This window comes from Vidua chalybeata, chromosome 4, assembly GCF_026979565.1.
Source record: "Vidua chalybeata isolate OUT-0048 chromosome 4, bVidCha1 merged haplotype, whole genome shotgun sequence".
Classification (NCBI taxonomy): Eukaryota; Metazoa; Chordata; class Aves; order Passeriformes; family Viduidae; genus Vidua; species Vidua chalybeata.
Window position 1 is genome coordinate 39,009,146 of NC_071533.1, and position 19,852 is coordinate 39,028,997.

At 43.9% G+C, this 19,852-nt stretch overlaps 1 protein-coding gene across 2 annotated transcripts; it reads right to left on the reverse strand.

The window, feature by feature from the left end:
• Nucleotides 1-17,656: 17,656 nt before the first annotated feature.
• HELT (helt bHLH transcription factor) lies at nt 17,657-19,206 on the reverse strand. 2 transcript variants are annotated; one of them, XM_053940947.1, is made up of 4 exons: nt 19,180-19,206; nt 18,700-18,804; nt 18,457-18,553; nt 17,657-18,330 (listed from the first exon to the last, which is right to left on the reverse strand). In XM_053940947.1, exons 1-4 carry the CDS (start codon nt 19,204-19,206, stop codon nt 17,837-17,839), a joined length of 723 nt encoding a protein of 240 aa, XP_053796922.1. In that variant the 3' UTR covers nt 17,657-17,836. The 2 variants fall into 2 exon arrangements, with proteins under 2 accessions (XP_053796922.1, XP_053796921.1); XM_053940946.1 differs by having other exon boundaries at nt 17,657-18,333.
• Nucleotides 19,207-19,852: the final 646 nt, after the last annotated feature.

Here is a 19,852-nt window from a genome sequence, read left to right on the forward strand (position 1 = left end):
AGCTTTTCCAGATGATGGCACTTTGAAACAGACTTAGGGCTGCTGTCAAATCTTTTAAACCCCAAGCTGGTTTAAATCCCATTTTAACGGAAGACTGAGGGACAGACAGAAGGACCCAGCCTCCATCCTCAGGCACGTTACATGCACAGATGAAGGGAGGCAAGTGAAGCTGGAAATCAGTGCACTAAAGGAGCCTCACTGCAGCCTGTAGCCAGGTTGCTGTCGCACAGCCTCTGCTGGAGCCGCTTGGCACAGCCACTGCTTGAACTGCTGTGTCCCACTTGCATTCCTGAGCCGTCAGACAACAGCACGTGGATGTGCAGGCAGCAGTCAGCAGTGCATGCCTAGCAAGTCTGTTACAAAAATAGAAACAAAATAGATCTTTCCACCTGCCAGCGAGTCTTTCTCAGTCCTTACTGTTTTTTACTGCCAGTGAAATATAGAGGCATGTGAGGTGCTGTGTCCCAGCTGGACCTGACCTGTGCACATCTTAGGGTGTTCTGATCTAGTTTCCATCCAGGCAAAAGCAAATAATTTTGATTTGAGTCTACCCAAAGGTTTAAAACAGTAATTATTCTAAATGGGCTGTTGGAACAGGCCTTTTTCATAATTCTTCTATTCAGAATTTACTTCATCTTATTCTCATATAAATCAGACTAGATCAGTTTGAAAGGCTGAAGCAATTACAAACCAAGGAACCTTAGCATGGGAAGATAAGGCTGCTACTTTGCCCAGCCATCTTACAAGTGCTCTCATTGCCATTAGTGACCTGGCATGCTTGGGTGCCTGATCTACTAATTTCACCTCCATCAACAGTTGATGCATGACCACGTGAATCACCCTGGGCCAGGAGTACACAGTGTATATTGCTTTCATAAGGCCATCACTTCCTTGGGATGGTTGCACCAACTCATATGGTTTAACATTTCATCTATAGGAATTGCTTGAATTTCTCTGAGACTGGTAACAATTAGGTGATTATTATTGGATGCTTCACCAGCAAACTGTAATTTAATGTGCCTTGTATGCAGAAATAATCTAGTTAATTTCTGGTTTTGATTTTCAGACACTTGCACAAGAATTGCCAATAGAAAAGAGCAGCTAAGGTCTATAAAATCTATTTTTCACTTTCAGTTCATAATTTCATGCTGCTTTTTTAATGTGACTTTGAATTACCACTGTTACCTCCTGTGTTTCTGTAAAGAAGGAAAAAGAACTAGTTTCCATCCCAGGGATATGTGATGTCATACCTGCTATTTTCTTTTCCTTTCTTGAATAATTTAATCCAGTTTTCTGAATTAGACAAAGCATCTTGCTCTGTATTTACACTTGACTTTTAATTAACTCTTTGATGTGTTTGCAACATCTCAGCAGTCAGGGAGACATTGTGAAGCTGTTTCCCTCCACTTAGTAGTCTCCCGTAAGATTTGAAAGAAATGATCTGCAAATTTTTTTCATATTTCCTGTGATAGCTTCTAATCAGTATGAAATGTGAAAATGCCATTTTTTCTAAACAATAATATATTTGATTGTATATAAATTTTCATATGCTTATTTCAGATCAAAGTATAAGAAACAATATATACATTGTCTCTGGAAGGGGCAGAGTTTCTCTGGAATACTACTACTTCTGTAGACTTTTTAAGGGCTCTGTGCTGATGCTATCCAGCAAAATAATTTGCTTCTTTGATTTCTTTGCCTCCATGTCTTCCCTTTAAATTCAACCAAAGCAAATTTTGCCAGACTGCTTTCCTTGAGAGGAAGGCTGCAATATGCATCTGTGCTAGCCAAACAGCTAATTCCCTGTTTAATTTCCTGAAAACACCTAAATAGGGCTGAGCTGCTGGGTGTCTGGACTTCTCTCTGCTCTCTGTATTGTATATATTATCTCAGACCCTGTTCAGAAGACTATATAAAAGAGCAACAGCAGCTGTGACCAGCCACACAGTAAGTATATTACAAGTTCATCCTTCCTCCCACAAACATATTTAAGTTTGTTTAATATTATAATATTTGAAAGAAGATCAGTCTTGTTTAATATTGTAATATTTGAAGGAAATCCAGTCTGTATTTTTTTATGACTAAGCAGAGTTTGAAGGAATGGATTTGTTGCTAGTTCAGACTAGCAACATACCCATTTGGGGACTAGTCCCCTTTGACTTTTGACGCTGGGGACTAACACGGTGTTTCAGTTTCAGAACTTGCACATTTTGAGTGGTAGGGAAAATATAAAGGGGTCTTAAAAACACTTGTGTGGTAGCAGCCATCATCATAGACCAGATCCCAAAGGGCAGATTTGCATTGCACTTGCCACCTTAGTCTTTGTGTTGCTGAATGTCTGATCAGCCAAGTCAAAGTTCCTATTCTTTAAGAAGGACTCTTTGGTCACTTACTGATATATTTATTAATGCAAACTATCTGTTCTGCTCTGACAGGAATTTTATAGTAATGTCTTTTTTAACATTGTTCTATTTTTGCACATCTTTTTATGGTCTTGTACGTTTTTCCCCCTTTATCCTTTATGCTGAAAAAATTCTAAAACAATAGTTATCATACATTTAAATGGACTTTGTCTGTTTCTTATTAAGAAGAAATCTTTGGTTTTCAGTAAAATGGATCTGTTTGGATAGGTCGTTTTTCAAGGAGACAAAATTTTCATTGGAAAGGTAGCATAATATTCTGATTTGTCTTACTTAGAAGTTATTCTTCTTTGAAGGCTAATCCAGCTGAGAAAATGTCTGGTACCATCCTTTACCTTCAGTGTTGTGAAAATGCAAGGGATTTCAACACCTTGGCTCCCTGAACTAGGATGGTGCTGAGAAGGTCTAGGCAGAATGGCTCTGTGGGTCCACATCTTAAACCAAAAGCAGAAGAACAATAACAATTACAATAATTGTTGATACATATTAAATACAAAAGCAATAGTTGTTCTGGTCTCTCATTTACATACATGAAAACAGAAGTAAAAACTGTGCCTGCACACATCCTTCAGTGCCATGGACAGATGGTACTGGAGCATAGCCTTACTATCTCTGAGCTTGACATTCCAAACTTGTCCACAGCATCTCTGAAGGAAAGAGTTCTTTTAAACAAAAAATGTTAGAGACACCAGAATTTAATAACAGTAAGCAATATAAGATATTTCTATACTTCAGTCTTGTACTCTACATGAAAGGCTATTAAAACCTCTGATAATTTTATATCCTATAATTTGCAACCACTTCCAGTAGGTTGGTAGTTAATGACAATGGCACTAGCTGATGGGATCCTATTCAAGGCTAAGCTTCAGAGTCCAGTGGTTCCTGGAAGAATCTTCTTTTGGGGTTGGGTTGTGTGAATTCACCTCCTTGCCCATTTAACTGTGCAGAGCTCCAGAAGCAGCAAGATGTCCCTGTTTTAGTTTGCCCATATTTCATTTATTAGGCCTATGAATCTAGTGTCTTTGTAATCTACTGTACTGCTGCTCCCTGTAGGAGTCGGACTACCAGCTACCAGAAAACACTGATGAATGGCAGCTGTGCATACAGCAGGGAATAGATAGAGCAAAGGGGAAGGTCTCTTGGGCATCCCTGAGCAAAGTGTGCTAGGAAACTTCTTAATTAGCAGCAAAAAAGAAATTTTTATTCTACACAATTATGGAAGTGAACACCATACCAAAGATGGAAAAATTGGAACATAATACTGGAAGTATTCTACTTCCAATATTAATAATACTCATAGAAATACTAATATTTCATCTAATGACTGTGACACCAAAAGTAGGCAGGTCGCAATGAAGTTTGCTTATGAGATAAAGCTGTGAAACATTATCAATATAATGAAGTCAGAGACAACATTAGAAGGTGAATTGGATAGTCTTGGGGATGAGACTAACACTAGATCATGTCCTTGCATACTGATAGAAAGTATTTCTCTTATGAGCTGGGACTCAGTCCATTTGAAATGATGGCCAAGAAGAGGCCTAGCCTGTTCTGCTTGTTCCTGACACAGCTGAACTCTCGATGCTATTTAACTCTGCTTTTGGCTCTTGCCATTTTAAAAGGCACCCTGACAGCTGATGGACTAAAAGCACAGGTCGGCAGGCTCCCTGCTTACTGTGTGTCACAGCTCTCAGTGGGCTGCAGAAGGCAAGTGGTAGTGTATTAGTGACCTGCTGGCATTCATTGTCACTGAATTCATCCTCACGCATTACATTCAGGGGAGGAAGGAGGACTTTATCACTGCAAGGAGGAAGCAGACTTTCTACATAGCCTGTGTTGTTTCTATTTTGCATAGCTTGAGAAATTGGCTCATTGAACTTTTAATCTGAGGTAATGTTTTAAATTTAGTAATATTAAAGATATATTTTCTTTAAAGTGCCCTCTACCTTTTCTTTAGTAGCCCGTTCTCCAATAGGACATGATGAAGATTGGTTTTGAGAAGAGGGCCTAAGTATGGCCAAGAGCAGGGAAATACCATGTGCAAAGCAGAAGTGGATAAACCTGCCTGTCTGGTTCCAAGATGTGTCTCATGGGGCAGTTTTATGATCCCTAGCATAGCTACTGGTGCTTGTCCTGAAGAAAGATATTCCATTGTGATCTTTCCTGACCAAATATCTACAATCCCTTTCTGGAGTTAGTAAAAAATCTTCCTTACCAGCCAACCTTTAAGTGTATCTCTGCAGAAGGACATAAAACCCAGCAGGACTCCCTTATCACATGGCATTAACTGATGTGATGCTGTCGTTTTCGATATGTGTGACTTCTTGCCTCCAACCCCCATGCTGAGATCTCGTGTTCCTTTTTTCCCGAGGGTCATGTTGTACACAGAGTCCCCACTGTGGCTTTGCTCTGCTGGGTCAAGGGAAACATGAGATGACAATTTAGCCTTTCCTATAAATGGTAAAATGTAGAGAAGAAAAAAGTGAGAGGTGTTGTGGATTTCATCTTCAAGGCAGAATTCATAAATCAGGGAAAAATGTAAAGATGGACCCTCTCCAGGGCTTTTGACATCCTGTACCTTTAAGAGAGGAGTAGCAGGGTGGCATCTCAGAGGCCCTGTAACTGTCCCAGATTTTAACTGTTTTCTTCTGAATAGCAAATATGTGACTCAAAGAGTGCAAAAGATTCTTGTATTTTTCCAGTAGCAGCACTGGAAAAATTTCATGTACATATAAGATCCAGCATCCTTGTAGGTTGCTGGTGTTTTCTGCAACTTTTTGTAAGTTTGGGGAAAACTTAATAAGTACTGTTTCTCTTTCTTTCTTTAAAAAAGACAGGGAGAGAAAGCCTGCATTTTCTGCCATTTCCCAAGAGGCTTTTTATCTGTTTAAACCAACTAGGGATTTTTCACATATTGACATAAGCATTCATTTGCTAATTTGCTGGACATTAAACTGCACAGCATTCTTGAATGAGACTGGAATACTTGGGTACTTAGTGCTGCTCAGACCCCGCATCATTCCCAGTACACATATGGTTTTCCTCCTCTATCTCCTAGATAAAAGTCACTGTTTGATCGCCTTAAGGAAAAGAATGAGTTAAATGGACCAATATTCTACCCTTGGCTCTAAAACTGGGCCTTTTCAGAAACTCCTCAGCACCTGCAGCAGCTAGGTCATTTGCACATACATAAATAAATAAATTAACAATGAATAAATAATTTAATCCCACCACACAATGCCACCTTGCAGATCTGATCCTTTGCTCCCAGTGAATTTGTCCATTCCTAATTCTTTTTGATAAAGTCCTCAGATACTTGCTGACTGTCAGTCTAATTTTCTTATTGTTTTCGCTTGATTAGTTCTGTATGACCTAAGGTCGCCCTTAAAATCCACATCTCTCGTGAAGACTCCGAAAGGCCTTCATTTTTTCAAAGGGATGGAAAGTGCCTGCCATTTCTCCGGACAAAAGCCTGGAAGGTTTTCAGTTATTAGCCTCCTGAAGCAGCCCTTTCGCTCACCCAAGCGCAAAAAAAACTCATTAGGGGGCACCTTTCTTTCTGGCTTCTTTATCTGACGCATGTAGGGTTTACGTGTTTCAAGATTTGCAGGTCTTGGATGAATTTGGATAGCCTCGCTTTTAACCCTGCTGGACTGTGGCTATGCCCACCACAGACATTTGCCTCAGCTCCATGCCCTTAAGCACCTGGATGTGCTCTGTTTTTCTGAAAGCTGCTTTGCACCCGCTTTGTGGTGCTGCGGCACTGGGAAAGCGCGCTCGTGCAGGGGGTGGGTGGAAAGGCAAGCACGCCTGCCAACACGTTATATCTGGGCATCTTGCCCTTCAGAGGGCATGTGCAAAGCTGCCAGCTCCTGCATTCACTTGAGCTGCCAGAGGTTATAAATCAGAACAGCATCTGATCTGCTGTGCTTAAACAGTGTTGCCCAGCAACACCACACCTCTGGTTATCTTTTAAAAGGTTACCTTTTAAGAATTAAAATCACTGGAAATTGTACTGGCAGGTATTACAGTGATGAATGTTGCTCACTTGCCTAGGCACCTGTATTTTGTTAAGGAGAGACCTCATGACTGAAGAAAGAGGAGCAAACTGATTGTTTCTCTTTCATAAAAGGGCTGCCTAGTGTCTCTGATGAGAGACCTCAGTTCAGGCTGGGATCTGAGACTAAAGAGGAGGATGATTCACAGACTTAAAAGGAAAATAAGCAGATCTTAAAAATGTCGAAGCCAGGAAGATAAGCCAGGGCAGGTATAGAAAAGCAGGTGTCTTGCTCCTGCAATGCTATTTCTTTTGGTCCTGAAGAACAGCTGGTCTTCCACTTGGCTAGAACTAACTGATCCTTCTGGGTTAAAATTCAGTAGAAAAGCTCAGGGCTGCAGCTGAAGTCCTACTTCCAAGCATGCAGGGTGGCAGTTTTGTAGGTGTTAATCTTTGTCCTGGCTATTTTCAGGGACTGAGTCCTTGTTGGGTTGGAAGAATGTACCATTATGACCACTATTTTTCTCCAGGCCTGACAGCTCCTACGATATTTCTGTGGTATTGACACTTTACCTCAATCTAGTTTTCCTCTGCAATCTGGTTCCTCTGAAATCTGAGGCAGCACCTAGTAAAGTAAAGGAAGTCATGTGCATAAGGCTGAGCTTATAAGCAAATCCTTGCAGGGTCAACACTACATTATCAACAATGTATAATATGCATTATTTTTTCCACTGGCATAAATTTTGAGCAGTGATTAGTTGGATATAGTGTCAAATAGCATGGAAACTATATGATCTACTCCATAGTTCAAAGTAATAGCTACATTATGGTCTGAAGAATGGCAGAAATAAGGAGAAATGAGAAACTAGAAAAGAATTTGGGACTGCAACCTAGCAATAATCATGAAATCATGAAACGGTTTCGTTTGAAAGGGACATTAAAGATCATCTAGTTAATCTTGACTTTGGGACCTCTGTCAGTAGGGTCCTGCTTGCTCTTTCTAATCTGTCAACTGGTTAATCTCATCTCCTAGAAAACTTCAGGATGATAGTGGGTCCTGGAATACATCATTGGGACCACATAGAAATTGTGATATTGTGGTATATTGAGTCTGTAGAGGCCTCTGAAGGCACCAGAAGACAAACCATAAGAAGAAATTGTACCAGCATGATAACAGGAAGAGTATTTTTAATAGGTTTTTTGCATTGGTTTCTTTTTCTGCCTCAAGCTATGCAGGAGCATTTTAAGCTAACGGAAGAAACACTGTGCAGTGATAAAGAAGGAATTTGGAGATGGAGATGAAGTTAACCCTCAGTGTCTCCCTCAGGAAACCATGCATTTTATGCTGAAGTAATAAGACAATACAGCCTTGGAAATCATGGTGACAATGAGGCTGAACCATGATTAGTGGTGACATCCCTGGAGATCCATTAATATCCTTCATTCATAGGATCTGAGCAAGCATCATTTAGCAGTGTGGTGCCGTAGTTAGCATGTTAACTATAATCTGTAGAAAAATTTCTGAAGTTAATCAATGACTTTGCTGGGAGTTTGCTGGAAAAGTACACTGTTATTTGGCTAATAATTAGAGTAACTTCCTGTTTTTCTTCAAAATAGTCATTAGCTATTTTTGGCGGTGTCCTGTGCAGGGCCAGGAGTTGGACTTTGATGATCCTTGTATGCCCCTTCCAATTCAGGATATTTTATGGTTTTATAATTTAGTGTCCTTACACTTTGTTTAAAGTCTGACTATAATCATGGCACATTCTTTTGGGATATGGAGGGAAGGTTTAACAACCAGTCTGAAATCTAGTTATAAGGACAAAACATTGGGTCTTCGGGAGTTTGTGAGACATTTGGCTACTCCTTGAGCTCAGCATATTTTCCCAATGCCAGGCATTGTCCATTCTGAAAAGGAGCCAATAATTTAAGATTATGAAGAAGCTCAGCTGTGATTCTGACATGCTGGTAGTCAGGTGTGAGCAAATATAATTTCTTTCAGTAGGGAAAGAAATGGTGGTTGTGAAACTGTGTTCTAACATGGTGCACTGTTCCAAAAATGCAAAGAAACTGGATGAGTAAGGGGTTCAGCACCAAAATAGCACCTTGTCTAAGCATAATCTTTCTTTTTAAAATGTACAAAGCACAAGCTTCAGCATCAAAACTGGTTGCTGAAGAATTCTAAAGAATAATAAATTTTTCCTAAAGATAGGTTTAAAGATTGGCTATGCTATGATGTATCTATTTGTAATGAAATGCCAGCTCCTAAGTACACTTAGAAGAACACAGCACTTCACTCATATTAACACACTGGTAAAGCACACTGGTACCACACACTGGTAAAGTTTCAGTGACTGTGATGAAGGAAAGGAAAAGAGAGGAGAGGAGAAAATAACTTATTTCCATTTAAAGCAATGGAAAGCAAAATTCTTTCCTAGTATGGATGTGCTTAATAATATCAGTTTTCTTATTTTACATGTAGATGTTTCATACATAAAGTCCTTGAAGCCCTTTGCTTCATGGTGGCAAAGGTGGCAGGGGAATAAATAATGTGGCTGTAATTATGCAGACATTTCAGAGCTAAACCAGTGCTGTGGAGGGGCTCAAGCTTCTGAGCTTGACATTTTGACAACCAGATTATGGAGAAAGGACACTGGCCTTCAGTGGATAGCTAACAATTTTTGTCTGAAACAGTGCTTGCTGGAGGGAAATGGTAAATAACCCATTCTTCCCCACATAAAATTATTTCCATCTGGTCTGTAGTACATGCAACTAGTATGTAAAAAGTATAAACTGCACAGCTGTTTCAGTTCAGGGATTGAACTTGTTACACCTTCTGACTGTGTAACAGGTACACAAAAACCAGGATTTTCTTCTTAAATTAAATGCAATATTTTAGCATGGAGATGTCTAGCCCTGTTTGAAATATCTGAGCAGATAAATTAGACTACTTGCCAGGCAACAATGAAGGAGGGATTCAGCTGCCCTGCTTTTTTCCCCTGCTTGTATATCTGAATCTGACCTATTGATCCCACATTCCCTCAAAATTAAAAGGGGGAAGAGATGTATTCCAAGGAAAATGTTACTTATTTTTAAGGGAGAAAATAAAATCAGTTTGATAAATTATCCTGAGGAGCTGCCTGTTTATTCCTCTTGACTAGAAACATTGCTTTGAATGATTAATTAATTCTCAGATCATTTCCTTTGAGACAGCTAACTGTTTTATGTCAGATGGTCATAAATTTCAGTATGTTCTTCTATTATCACACCACTCAAAAGATTTTTCCTGTGTGGTATGGTCTTGTTTTATAACCAAGTAATTTTTCTAAGTACATGAATGAAAAAGTCCAGCTGGTCCCATCCCATCCTTCTATTTTAGTCTGGTAAGGAATGAAACCTGCCAGCATTTTGCCTGTGTATTTGTGGACCTATGACCTCATCTTATGTCCTGGCCTAGGATTGGATGATCAAAGTCATTCTGTGCCCTACAAAATTGTTGTCATTTTCCTGAAATAAAGAGAACTTTGGTTTTTTTCTGTTTGCAGTTACTATGCCTGGAAAACCTTTTGAAAGGCCTTTAGGAAGCTGGATGCTGGCAGCAGGAGTTACCTCTCTGTTCCAGATCTCTAATCTCAAAATCCCTGTAACTTCCTGATAAAACAGGAAGTTGAGCATTCTCTCTCTATATTTGATCTCAATCTGAAAAGGCAAATTGATTATAAATCTTTTTTGGAAGAGCCTCATAAAAAAGCTGGCCAAATACAAACCCCAGAACTCCTTTGCAAAACTGCTATAAATAAACATAGGATATTCCCATGGCAAGCAGAACAGCACTTGTGTTCTCCCAGTTGCCTGTCCTTCTAGCTATGTCATACACTTCTCCTAGGGATCTTTTACCTACTTGTTGCTTGCCATAGCCAATAGTGTAAGTTGCATTGTGGAGGAGTGGTAGAAGCTCTTTCTGGAATTATAAAGCAAAGCTGACTGTAACACCATTGCTAACTGTGTGTAACATACAACAACCTAAGAAAATCAGGGGAAATTCTGCCCCTCTGCTCTGGTGGGATACCACCTGGAGTGCTACATCCAGTTCTGGGGTCCTTGGCACAGGAAGGAGCTGAACCTGTTGCAGCGAGTCCGGAGTGGGGACACCTAGTTAGTTAGAGAGATGGAGCTCCTCTTTTATGGGGAAAGGCTGAGAATGGGATTTTTCAGCCTGGAAAAGAGAAGGCTTTGGGCTGACCACCTGTGGCCTTCCAGTACCTGAAAGGAGCCTACAAAAAAGATGGAGAGAGACTATTTACAAGGGCATGTGGTGACATGATAAGGAGGAATAGTTTCAAAGTGAATGTAGATTTAAATCTGTTATTTGGAAGAAACTCTTTACTGAGAGGGTGGTGAGGCACTGAAACAGGTTGCCCAGAGAAGTTGTGGATGCCACACATCATTGTGTTCAACACCAGGCTGTTCAACACCTGGTGTTCAACCTCAGGCTGTCTGGAGGTTTGAGCAGCCTGGTCTTCTAGTGGAAGGTGTCCCTGCCCATGACAGGGATGTTGGAATTAAATGATCTTTAAGGTCCCTTCCAACCCAAATCATTCTATGATTCTGTATTAATTTCCTGGAAAGAAGATGCAAAGTTGCAATATGGAGAGTTGCAAATAGCTATTGAGGAGATGTAATATTTGATGAAGAACAGCATGCCATGTTGCTGCTTGGAACCTTGTCACCATGAGATCATTTGACCTCACAGGGTTGGATTAGCTCCTCCATATGCACACAGAGGGAGGCTGGCCTTTCCTTTAAGTGTAGATCGTTGTGCCTAGTTGCAGCATTTTTTCTTGGAAGAAATGTTGCAGCATTTTTTCTTGGAAGAAAAAATGTTGCAGCATTTTTTCTTGGAAGAATATTTTATGCACTAAGTACCAGAGGCAGTAGGATCTGTTTTGTACATGACTTCACTTTCACGATCAGCATAATTGTGTGTTTAAGACAAGATTAGGTTATTTTCTTCCCATACATCTTTATAAACATGTAACTGCATAGTTGAACTAATAAAATGAGCATGAGGAGCCACTGAAATATGTATTGATTACCTATTTGGCAAGCTCTCAAATGATGCAACTCCACTATGTCTTCTTGTGGAAGCAACTATAGCTTTATAGATGTCCAGGAATCTACCACCTGCACTAGCTAAAGATATACGTGCAGTATATGCATATAGGTAATGCATGTAGGAGTCCCTTGTTTGCTTTAACATACTCTCTTTTCTGCAGATGGTGCTTTGTAAACAATGGTACCTTTATCATAATTGTATTCATTTTCCTACATCCTTGCTGTCTAGCAGGTTTTGACATTATGCAGTAAATGAGGTACTCTTGCTTATACTTTTCTTCCAATTCCTTTATTGCCTTTTCCAGACATCAAAGACAATTTACAATAATAATGACAATTGCTATTATTACAGCAATAATTATTGCAATTATTTCAGTAATAAAACTCCAAAAGTAGTTTTTCTCTCATTTTTTTAAGAGAGGAGAAGGTACTGTATGAAAAAAAAGTTTGTGGCATAGAAAAATTACTACTACATCATATGATAAAAAGACATTTTGTAATGGAATAGGAAAGACTTGGGTTATATTGATTCCCTTTGAACATTCCAATATATAATTATATTAGATGGGATACATACTGTCTCAGGGTTTCCTGAGGTTCTTGAAGTTTGGTAATCTGTTCTCAGTGAATGCCAGTGATCCCTGTTACACTTTTCTCAGTTTGAAGCCATGTGGGATTTGTTCAGTAAGTTTTGTTGTTATTGTTCCTTCTACATATTCCAGTCCTGAAACCCCAGCAGCAATTTCATAGTAAGGGTAAATTATTTCCATACTACCACCTTTAGGGGAAAACTCTATACCCTAACCTTTAGTCATGGCTGTAGTGAGTAAGGTCGTATCAAAAACCTATCAGGTGTATCAAACCTTGAGGTTGCCCTAGGATACTTTAAAGGACATTTTAGTTTGGGGAAAAAAGTAGAAAAGACCAGTCCTATATCTTAGTCATAAAACACTGACCTTTTAAGGCTAATCTCTGTGAATTCTTTCCCTGGAATGGCACTAATGTAGCATACATGGGAAGCTATGAGGATTGAATAAAGCCACATTTAAACAAAGAACAGCCAAAGCAGACTAGGAATTACTGAGAAAAACTAATCTGAATCCAGGTGTACTATGGAAGAGGGCTTGTATAAGCTTCCTGTGTGAGTAGTACATAATGGCATACACATGATCACATATACCTCCAGAGGAGGAGAATGGAGGGAAAGGCAAAAGCCACAGTCTCCACTCCTCCCTAGCAGTGAGAAGGCACTGAAACCATGTCACAGCTTCCTGCTAGTGCCTCTAAACTAAACATCTCCTTCAAGCTGATATCTTGAGATCAAACCCTCCCCTGGCTGACTACCATCTGATCTCTCTTTTGAAAGGTTGAACCAGTACACAATGGTTCCTTCAAAGAACACAGAAATTGCTTTGTGAGTGGTTATGAGAAGGTGCCCCCAAAGAGGAACACAGTTTTTAGTATTCATCCTTGAGACTTCAACTTCCTGGAAAGATGTCTAAGCCTCAGGCTAGGAACTAAGGGCAGGGAGATGGGAGGTACAGGCTGTTGAATTACAATGAAGGCACGTTCTGCCATGATCCTGGCTTTAAGATTCAGACTGGGCCTTCATCCTTTATTGGACTGAAAGCATAATTTTGGTGCTGGAATTCACAAGAGATGGAGATGAGCTCAGAGCTCGGGCACTGCCTGGTTTCCACAAAGCTAGTAAGAGACCAAGGTTCTCTCAACAAAATACTACAGGGTGAGCTGGTGTAAATATTTCTACATGCTCTGGGTTAAGCCCTCAGCAGGGGTAAAAATAACTTCGTAATGTTCGCCAAAAGCATAAGAACTGAGTCATGAATTCCCTGTAATGAATTCCCTGTTGCCTTGAAGGACTCAGTTGTTTGAAGGGCCTAGTTTTTTTAATTACACAATCATTACGTAGACTAGAACTGCGCTTGGAGGTGTTGTAGTCTTACAGTAATTAAAAATTAATGTGCCTTTAACTTTTCAGAGTATACTTGCTAAAGTTTAGATTTCCTGTTAGCAAAAGTGGTTTTTTTTCAGCCTAATTAATTATATTACTTCTGATGAAGCATAATGCACATTTCAGTTGCTGTAGCTTGAAGATAAATGTTAAGCAATCTCTTTCCCGAGTTTAATATTTGTTTTGTTTGATAAATTTCCTAATTTAATATTCTGAGTTTGAATCTTACAAATTACTCCTCTTTCTTCCCATGTGATAGTCTTCAATGTTGCTTTTTCTCATCTTTTGAAATGAGTTTTGTTTGTTTTAATATGCCACTCTATAGGCAGTATGTTATGTGGGTAGGTATCCGAGTTTTAACTTTACATACATATTAAAATTATTTTCTTGTACTTCTTTCTATAATCACCTTTCTCTTCAAGAGAATTCAGTGTTCTTTTACTAAAACAGCCTTTATGCACTATGCAGGAAAGTTTACTAGAAATAGACACGATGATGTGAGACTCACCCAAGGCAGGAGGCAAATCTGTGAGATCAGATGCTACATCTCAGCAAATATAAAACTGTGGGCTGGAGGGTTTCCTTCCAAAAGTCTTCCTTTGCAAAAGGGTTGCTGGACAAGCCTGCAGCTGCTTCAGTAGCCTGTGTCTAATACACAGACTGTTCCACAGGCAAACAGGTTTCCTCCTCCTTATAACTGATTCAATTTATAATGGAAAAACAATCGCCCTGGAGTTCTTCACATTCTCCAAGAATGTGGCAGAAGGGCAAGAAGCTTGATTGGGGTGATCATTGTGCCCTGGCACCTAAGACCCCCTGCTCTCCTAAGCGCTTCTGGCATGGTCTTGGTCAAATCATGCAGGCTGCCTTTGAGCCTGAGGAATAGCAGCAGCATTCCATAGAGCAGGGGAACCACAAGACTTATAAACGGGCAGGATCTTCACCCCGAGAAAGGGATCATATCCATACCACTAGGAAGCCAAGTATTGTGTGCATCTCTACTGGAACAGATCTGTAATTAAGAGCCTTCGTTGGTGCAGTTCCTCTTCTTTCCCTCAGCTGCTTCTTTCAAATTCATTGCTCAGTCCCTGTAGGTGTGCTAATGCAGCCCTTTGTGGTCCAGTGCTGCAAGCAGAGTCATGGACCCAATGTACAATAAAAATACTCTTTTCTAGTTAGCTACTGACCTGATTGATGAGATGGCCCAAGAATGACTGTGTTGTCCTGAATTTGGGGACTTTGTTGGTGGCATCGGCTCTGTTTCCAAGGCTGGAAACTCCACAGTGTGGCACTACCAGCAAAGCCCCTAGGACTTTGAATAATGCATTCAGACTGGTGTAAAACCATGGGAAGAAAGAAGAGTTCTGATCTGTTATATATGCTCGAAGTCCATAAACATTTTTTTACTTATTTAAATAGTAAAAGTGAGACAGTAGAATTTCCTCCAAGCTTTGCCTGTTACCTGTTGAAAACATAAAGCTTTAAGATGGAGAATTTATGCACAGGCTACTTATGTTCCTTTGCTCTAATTGGTGATGTTTTATTTAAATAATAATGCAAATAAATCCTTGGGATAAATTAGGGAGTTGGAGTTGTTTTCAGTAATGCAATATTACAAAGTTCAACATAAACTCTTCTACTGTCTGAGTAAATAGCAAGAGAGAGTCAGAATCAGATGCAGAACTGTAAACTTACATTTTGCTGTGCTTTGATCCCAGCATGATTATTTGCAATCAACATAAAGAAATTACTGAGGTGTGACTATGCTGTACAACTATTTTCTGGGGTGAGAAGAATTGCAGTACATGTAGGACATGGAATGTGTGAGGAAAAGAGAGGAATTCTGATAGCAGGGAGAAGAGGTGGAAAAGAGGGCATTAAAGGCATGGGAAAGGAAGGCAAGGCAAACTGTGGCAAAAAAAGATATGAAAAGTCTAAGAAGGAGAAAGATGCTAGCTGAAGGAAAGGAATAGGACATGATAGAGCAAATCATTCACCATTAAGATTTTTAGCCAAGCAGGTGCATGACACCGAATCTAGTATTTTGGGGGCTTTGGGAATTAAAGTAGTTTATTTTCAGGAACAACCCCTCTCTATTCATTCCATGTGCTAGCTGCTCCCAGATGCCAGTAAGTGGCACTCCTGTGCCAGACGATGAGCACTGCCAGCCCAAACAGGCACCACAGCCTTTAACAGGCCCAGCACAGGTGTCATCCAGCTCCTACCCACTCCCAGCAAAGTTGGAAGATGATGCTCATGTCAGAGCTAAAATAAATCTAAGGGGGGAAAAGGCTAAAAGTCTCTGTCCTATAGGCACAGAAATGTAAAATAAAATCAAGACAAATGAGCTGAACCTCTGTCAAAGGACAGGGGATGCCTATCCCAAGGGAGCTCTGTACCCCACTGCCTATGCTGACCCACCTGTGTGCACAGAGCATGGTGCACAGGTGTGGATCTGAGTTGTGAAGGCAACTCAGCTCCCATGCCTGGTACAGCTGACTTTAGCAAATTCCAAAATAATTTCGGGGCCAAAAGCAGGAGGGTGAGCTCAGAGCTCTGAAAGAGTGGAGGGAGGGGAGACTTTTATCCTAAAGTCATTGTAAAGCCAAAGAGGGGTTTATCCTCCACAGCTAAATGAAAATGAAAAGGGAAAAAAAAAAAAAAAAAAAAAAAAAAAAAAAAAAAAAAAAAAAAAGAAGAAGAAAAAAATGCAGGATAGCAACATTGGAGAGACAAAGACTGTCATGGACCAGTGCGAGTTTGCAAAATTATATGCAAATTACCCCAGTTTTGACCATGGTGGCCCTCTGCTAATCCCACAGAGAAAATCTACTTAGCAAAGGAAAGTTTTGTTTAATTTGGTTAGCAGAGATCAAAATGCTGAATATATTTATATTTTCAGGAAAATGCCATATGTTTAATGCTTCAGTGATAAAGTGGAATCACAAGAGCTTAAAGCACACAGAATAAAATTCATGTAGCATTTTGACCATATTCTTCACCCAGTGCTGAAAAAAATGAGTGTTGGACATGTGCCTTCATAATAGGCTCCAGCCATTCCTGCCACTGAATGTCCATATTGTTCTGTGTACACTGACCAAAAGAGAGGTTCCCTCTGGATTTACCATCCTAAAGGTGTCCCGAGGAAATGGGGGTGTTTTTCTCTCCTCCCTAGCTGACTCCTCACCATCATCTCGCCGTGTGACCTTTTCCCCACTAATCTGGGATAGGAGCTTTTCCTGTATATACAGGTTAAATGGAAGATACACATTCCACTTTTTACTCATTGTAATGAAGATCTTTTTGTCTGTCTCTGAATAAAGGGTCGGGTTGGTTTACAAATTGCGGGTCAGCCCATTCCGCGACCTAGGCAAACAGCCCAGGTCAAATCTCCTCAAAGCCTCCCCACCCAACTGGAGTAAGTTAATTTACGCCTCGACGGCTCCGGCCCCGCTGGGCATGACCGGGCTGCCCTGCTTCCAGGGGCTATGGAGACAGCCGGGACGCTTGGTTCAGGCGGGGCTGGAGTTGCCCCGTCGGGAGGGAGCTGTGCCGCGGCTCCGCGCCGGCGGCGAGGTTGGAAGGACTCGCTCCCGGAGCTTCCATTGGTTTTACTCTCAGCGCCCCGCACCTCCTCTGCGACCGCCTGCCCTCCCCACCCCGTCCTGCGCCTTCACCATTATTCATCCTCCTCTGAACAAGCTGCGCCGCACAGAAATTCGCTGGCAAAGCACACGGGTGATGCCGTTGGGACACGTGCCCCTGAAGCACCCCTCCACGAGCGCGTGGGAGGGCAGCACCCGCAGAGCTTGCGGGGGAGTGGGACATCCGCCACCTCCGGGGTACCCCGACACTCCCTCCCAGCCTCCGGTGACAGCCTGGGAGCAGAAGCCGGGCGGTAGCGACACCTGGCCCGTCGCATCCTGCCCCGCCTGCCCGAAGCGCCAGCCACGGCCGGTGCGTGCAGCAAGCTCCCTGGCCCTCGCTGACCACGTCTCGCTCGTGGATTTTTTTGCCCTGGGTGGCTGCGTGGGGAGACTCCCACCGCCACCCGAGGAAGCTCCCTCACGGAAACAAAAAGCAGCGGCGGGTATAAACTTTTATTCCAAGGCATCGCTTGTACAGGCACTGAACCCGGAGGTGGGAAGACGAGCGGGTGGGGGCAGCTTCAGGCCCCTGGAGTGGGCGGGGGCAGATCTGGGCCCCGGGGGCTCATCGCCAGCCGGGACCCCTGCTCATCTCCCTGCCCCCGGCAGCCTCCCCGTGCGCCCGGGTGTAACTCGCAGTGTTCGCGGTCATAAATAGGTGTTTGTTTTCAGGCGGGACGAGTCTCTATAGCATGGAGGGGTGCTGGCCCGGGGGCAGCCCGAACGCGTTGGGGTGGGAATGGCCGAGGAGGTTGAGGTAGTGGCGGTCCAGCCCCTGCACGGATGAGAGGAAAGTGCTGCGCTGCTGGCCGGGGCTGGCGAGGGGTACGGCGGCGCTGGGCAAGTGGTAGGGCAGGGAGGGGTTGCGGGCGGCGCCGTGCCAGGGGAATGGCCCCCCCGAGGGAGGCTGGAGCACGCCCTCGGCGGGACTGTGGACGTGCCCGGGGCACTCGGGCCCAGGATGCAGCGGGTAGGAAAAGTCCGGCTCCGGGAGGGAGCCCAGGGACGTGAAGAGAGGCTCAGTAACGAAGCGTGCTTTGGACTGGAGAAAGGCCAGGATGCGGGCGTACTTGGTGTCTTTGGTCTCCATCCTCTCCACCGTCGTCAGGTAGTGGACCAGGTTCTTCATGCACTCGTGGTAGCCATAATGGAAGTAATTGGCGAACTCGGAGAGCAGCTCTGCTGGAAAGGAAAGGGAAGGTAATCGAGCTCCTCAGGATCTGGCCGGGAGAGGAGCGGAGAAAGCCGCCTCCACGCCGCGAGTGACCCGGCGGGGGCCGCGGGAGGTCGCTCCCGCCCACCTACCCTTCTCCCGGCCGCGGGGAAAGTCCGCCGAGTGCAGGGCCCGCAGGTACTGCACCGTCATCTCCAGGATCTCCGCTTTCTCCAGCTTCCCCGAGCTCTGCAAGGAGCAGGGCAGGTGGGCATCACCTCTCCCGTGAGACTGCTCTGCGTTCCATTGGGCCGCCCCCTAGCCCCGCCGTATCGGGGGGGATATCGCGGCGCACCGGGGAGAAAAGGGCGTAGGGGCTGCTCCCCCCCGCCTACCTGCTTGGCCAGAGCCATGGGCACCGTCTTCCCCAGCTCGGTGAGGCAGCGGTTGATGCGGTCCCTCCTCCGCTTCTCAATCACTTTATGGGAAACCGGCGTCCTCTGCAAAACATATGGGGCGCGTTAGTGGGGGAAGAGAAAACTGATGGATCCAGTCTCGCTGTGACAGCCGCCCCCGGCCCCGGTCTCGACCCCTCCAGGGAAGCCAGTCCCCAGCCCCGCTCCGAGCCGCGGTGCCGGGCGCGACGCGGCCTCGGAAAGGATGATGCTCCGGTGGCCGGTCTTTTCCGCGCGGCCCTGGTGGCTCCCCAGCTGCGCGGACGGCCCTGGCAGGGCGGACTTGTTTTTGTGAGAGAGGTGTGGTTGTTTTTTGTGGTGGGGTGGGGGGGGTTCGAAGGGAAAGGCGGCGAAGATCTCGGGGCCAAGCCGGCTTGGCGGCCCCGCAGACCCGTGCGCGCAAGGCGGGCGACGACTCACCCTCCGCTCCTTGAGCTTGGAGGCCATGGTGGGCTCTGCATCCCCTCTCTCTCTGGCCCCCTTATAAAGCCATCACTTCTTGGGGGGGACCCCGGGGGGCCTCCACGGGCCCGCTGATCCCATAGGATTACGGGAGAGCGGCGCCGAGGGAGTGTATGCATTAAAGATCAGGGTGGAAGGGGGCGAGGGGATGAGGGGCTTTTTTTTTCTTCTCTCTTCTTCCTTTCTCCCCCTCCTCGCCCCCGTCCACGCAGCCGGGGGCGGCCCAGCTGTGTCGCCCCACGTGGACCTCGGGGACACACGTGACTGTCCCACAATAGCGGCGGGGACGGGGCCGGGGATGCGGCGAGCGGGGCGCAGGGCGCGGTATCGCGCCCTGCGCCCCGCTCGCCGCATCCCCGGCCCCGTCCCCGCCGCCAGCCTTCAAATCCCCAGCACCCCCTACCCCTCCCCTTAGCCCCGGAGCTGACTGCATTTTAAAGCCTGTCCAGAGTCATTAAAGTAATTAAGTAAGCCCTTAATAGGCTGTTCCGCCCAGTTCAAGGGAGAACCCTTGGAGACGGAGTGGCCCCGTTTGTTCTCAGGCTTTTCTCACACGACTTGGTGACACGTCCATCTTTATAAGAGATGGCAGCGAGGATTTTTTTGTTTACACCGCTTTATGCGCCGGGGA

Bases quoted from the DNA above. Each gene is read 5' to 3' on its own strand.
- HELT (XM_053940946.1), bottom strand. From the start codon at position 19,206: ATGGCCTCCAAGCTCAAGGAGCGGAGG. The intron at 18,805-19,179 runs GTGAGTCGTCGC...TATGTTTTGCAG, and splicing joins CCAAGCTCAAGGAGCGGAGG to AGGACGCCGGTTTCCCATAA. The intron at 18,334-18,456 runs GTAGGTGGGCGG...TTTCCTTTCCAG, and splicing joins TCCCCGCGGCCGGGAGAAGG to CAGAGCTGCTCTCCGAGTTC.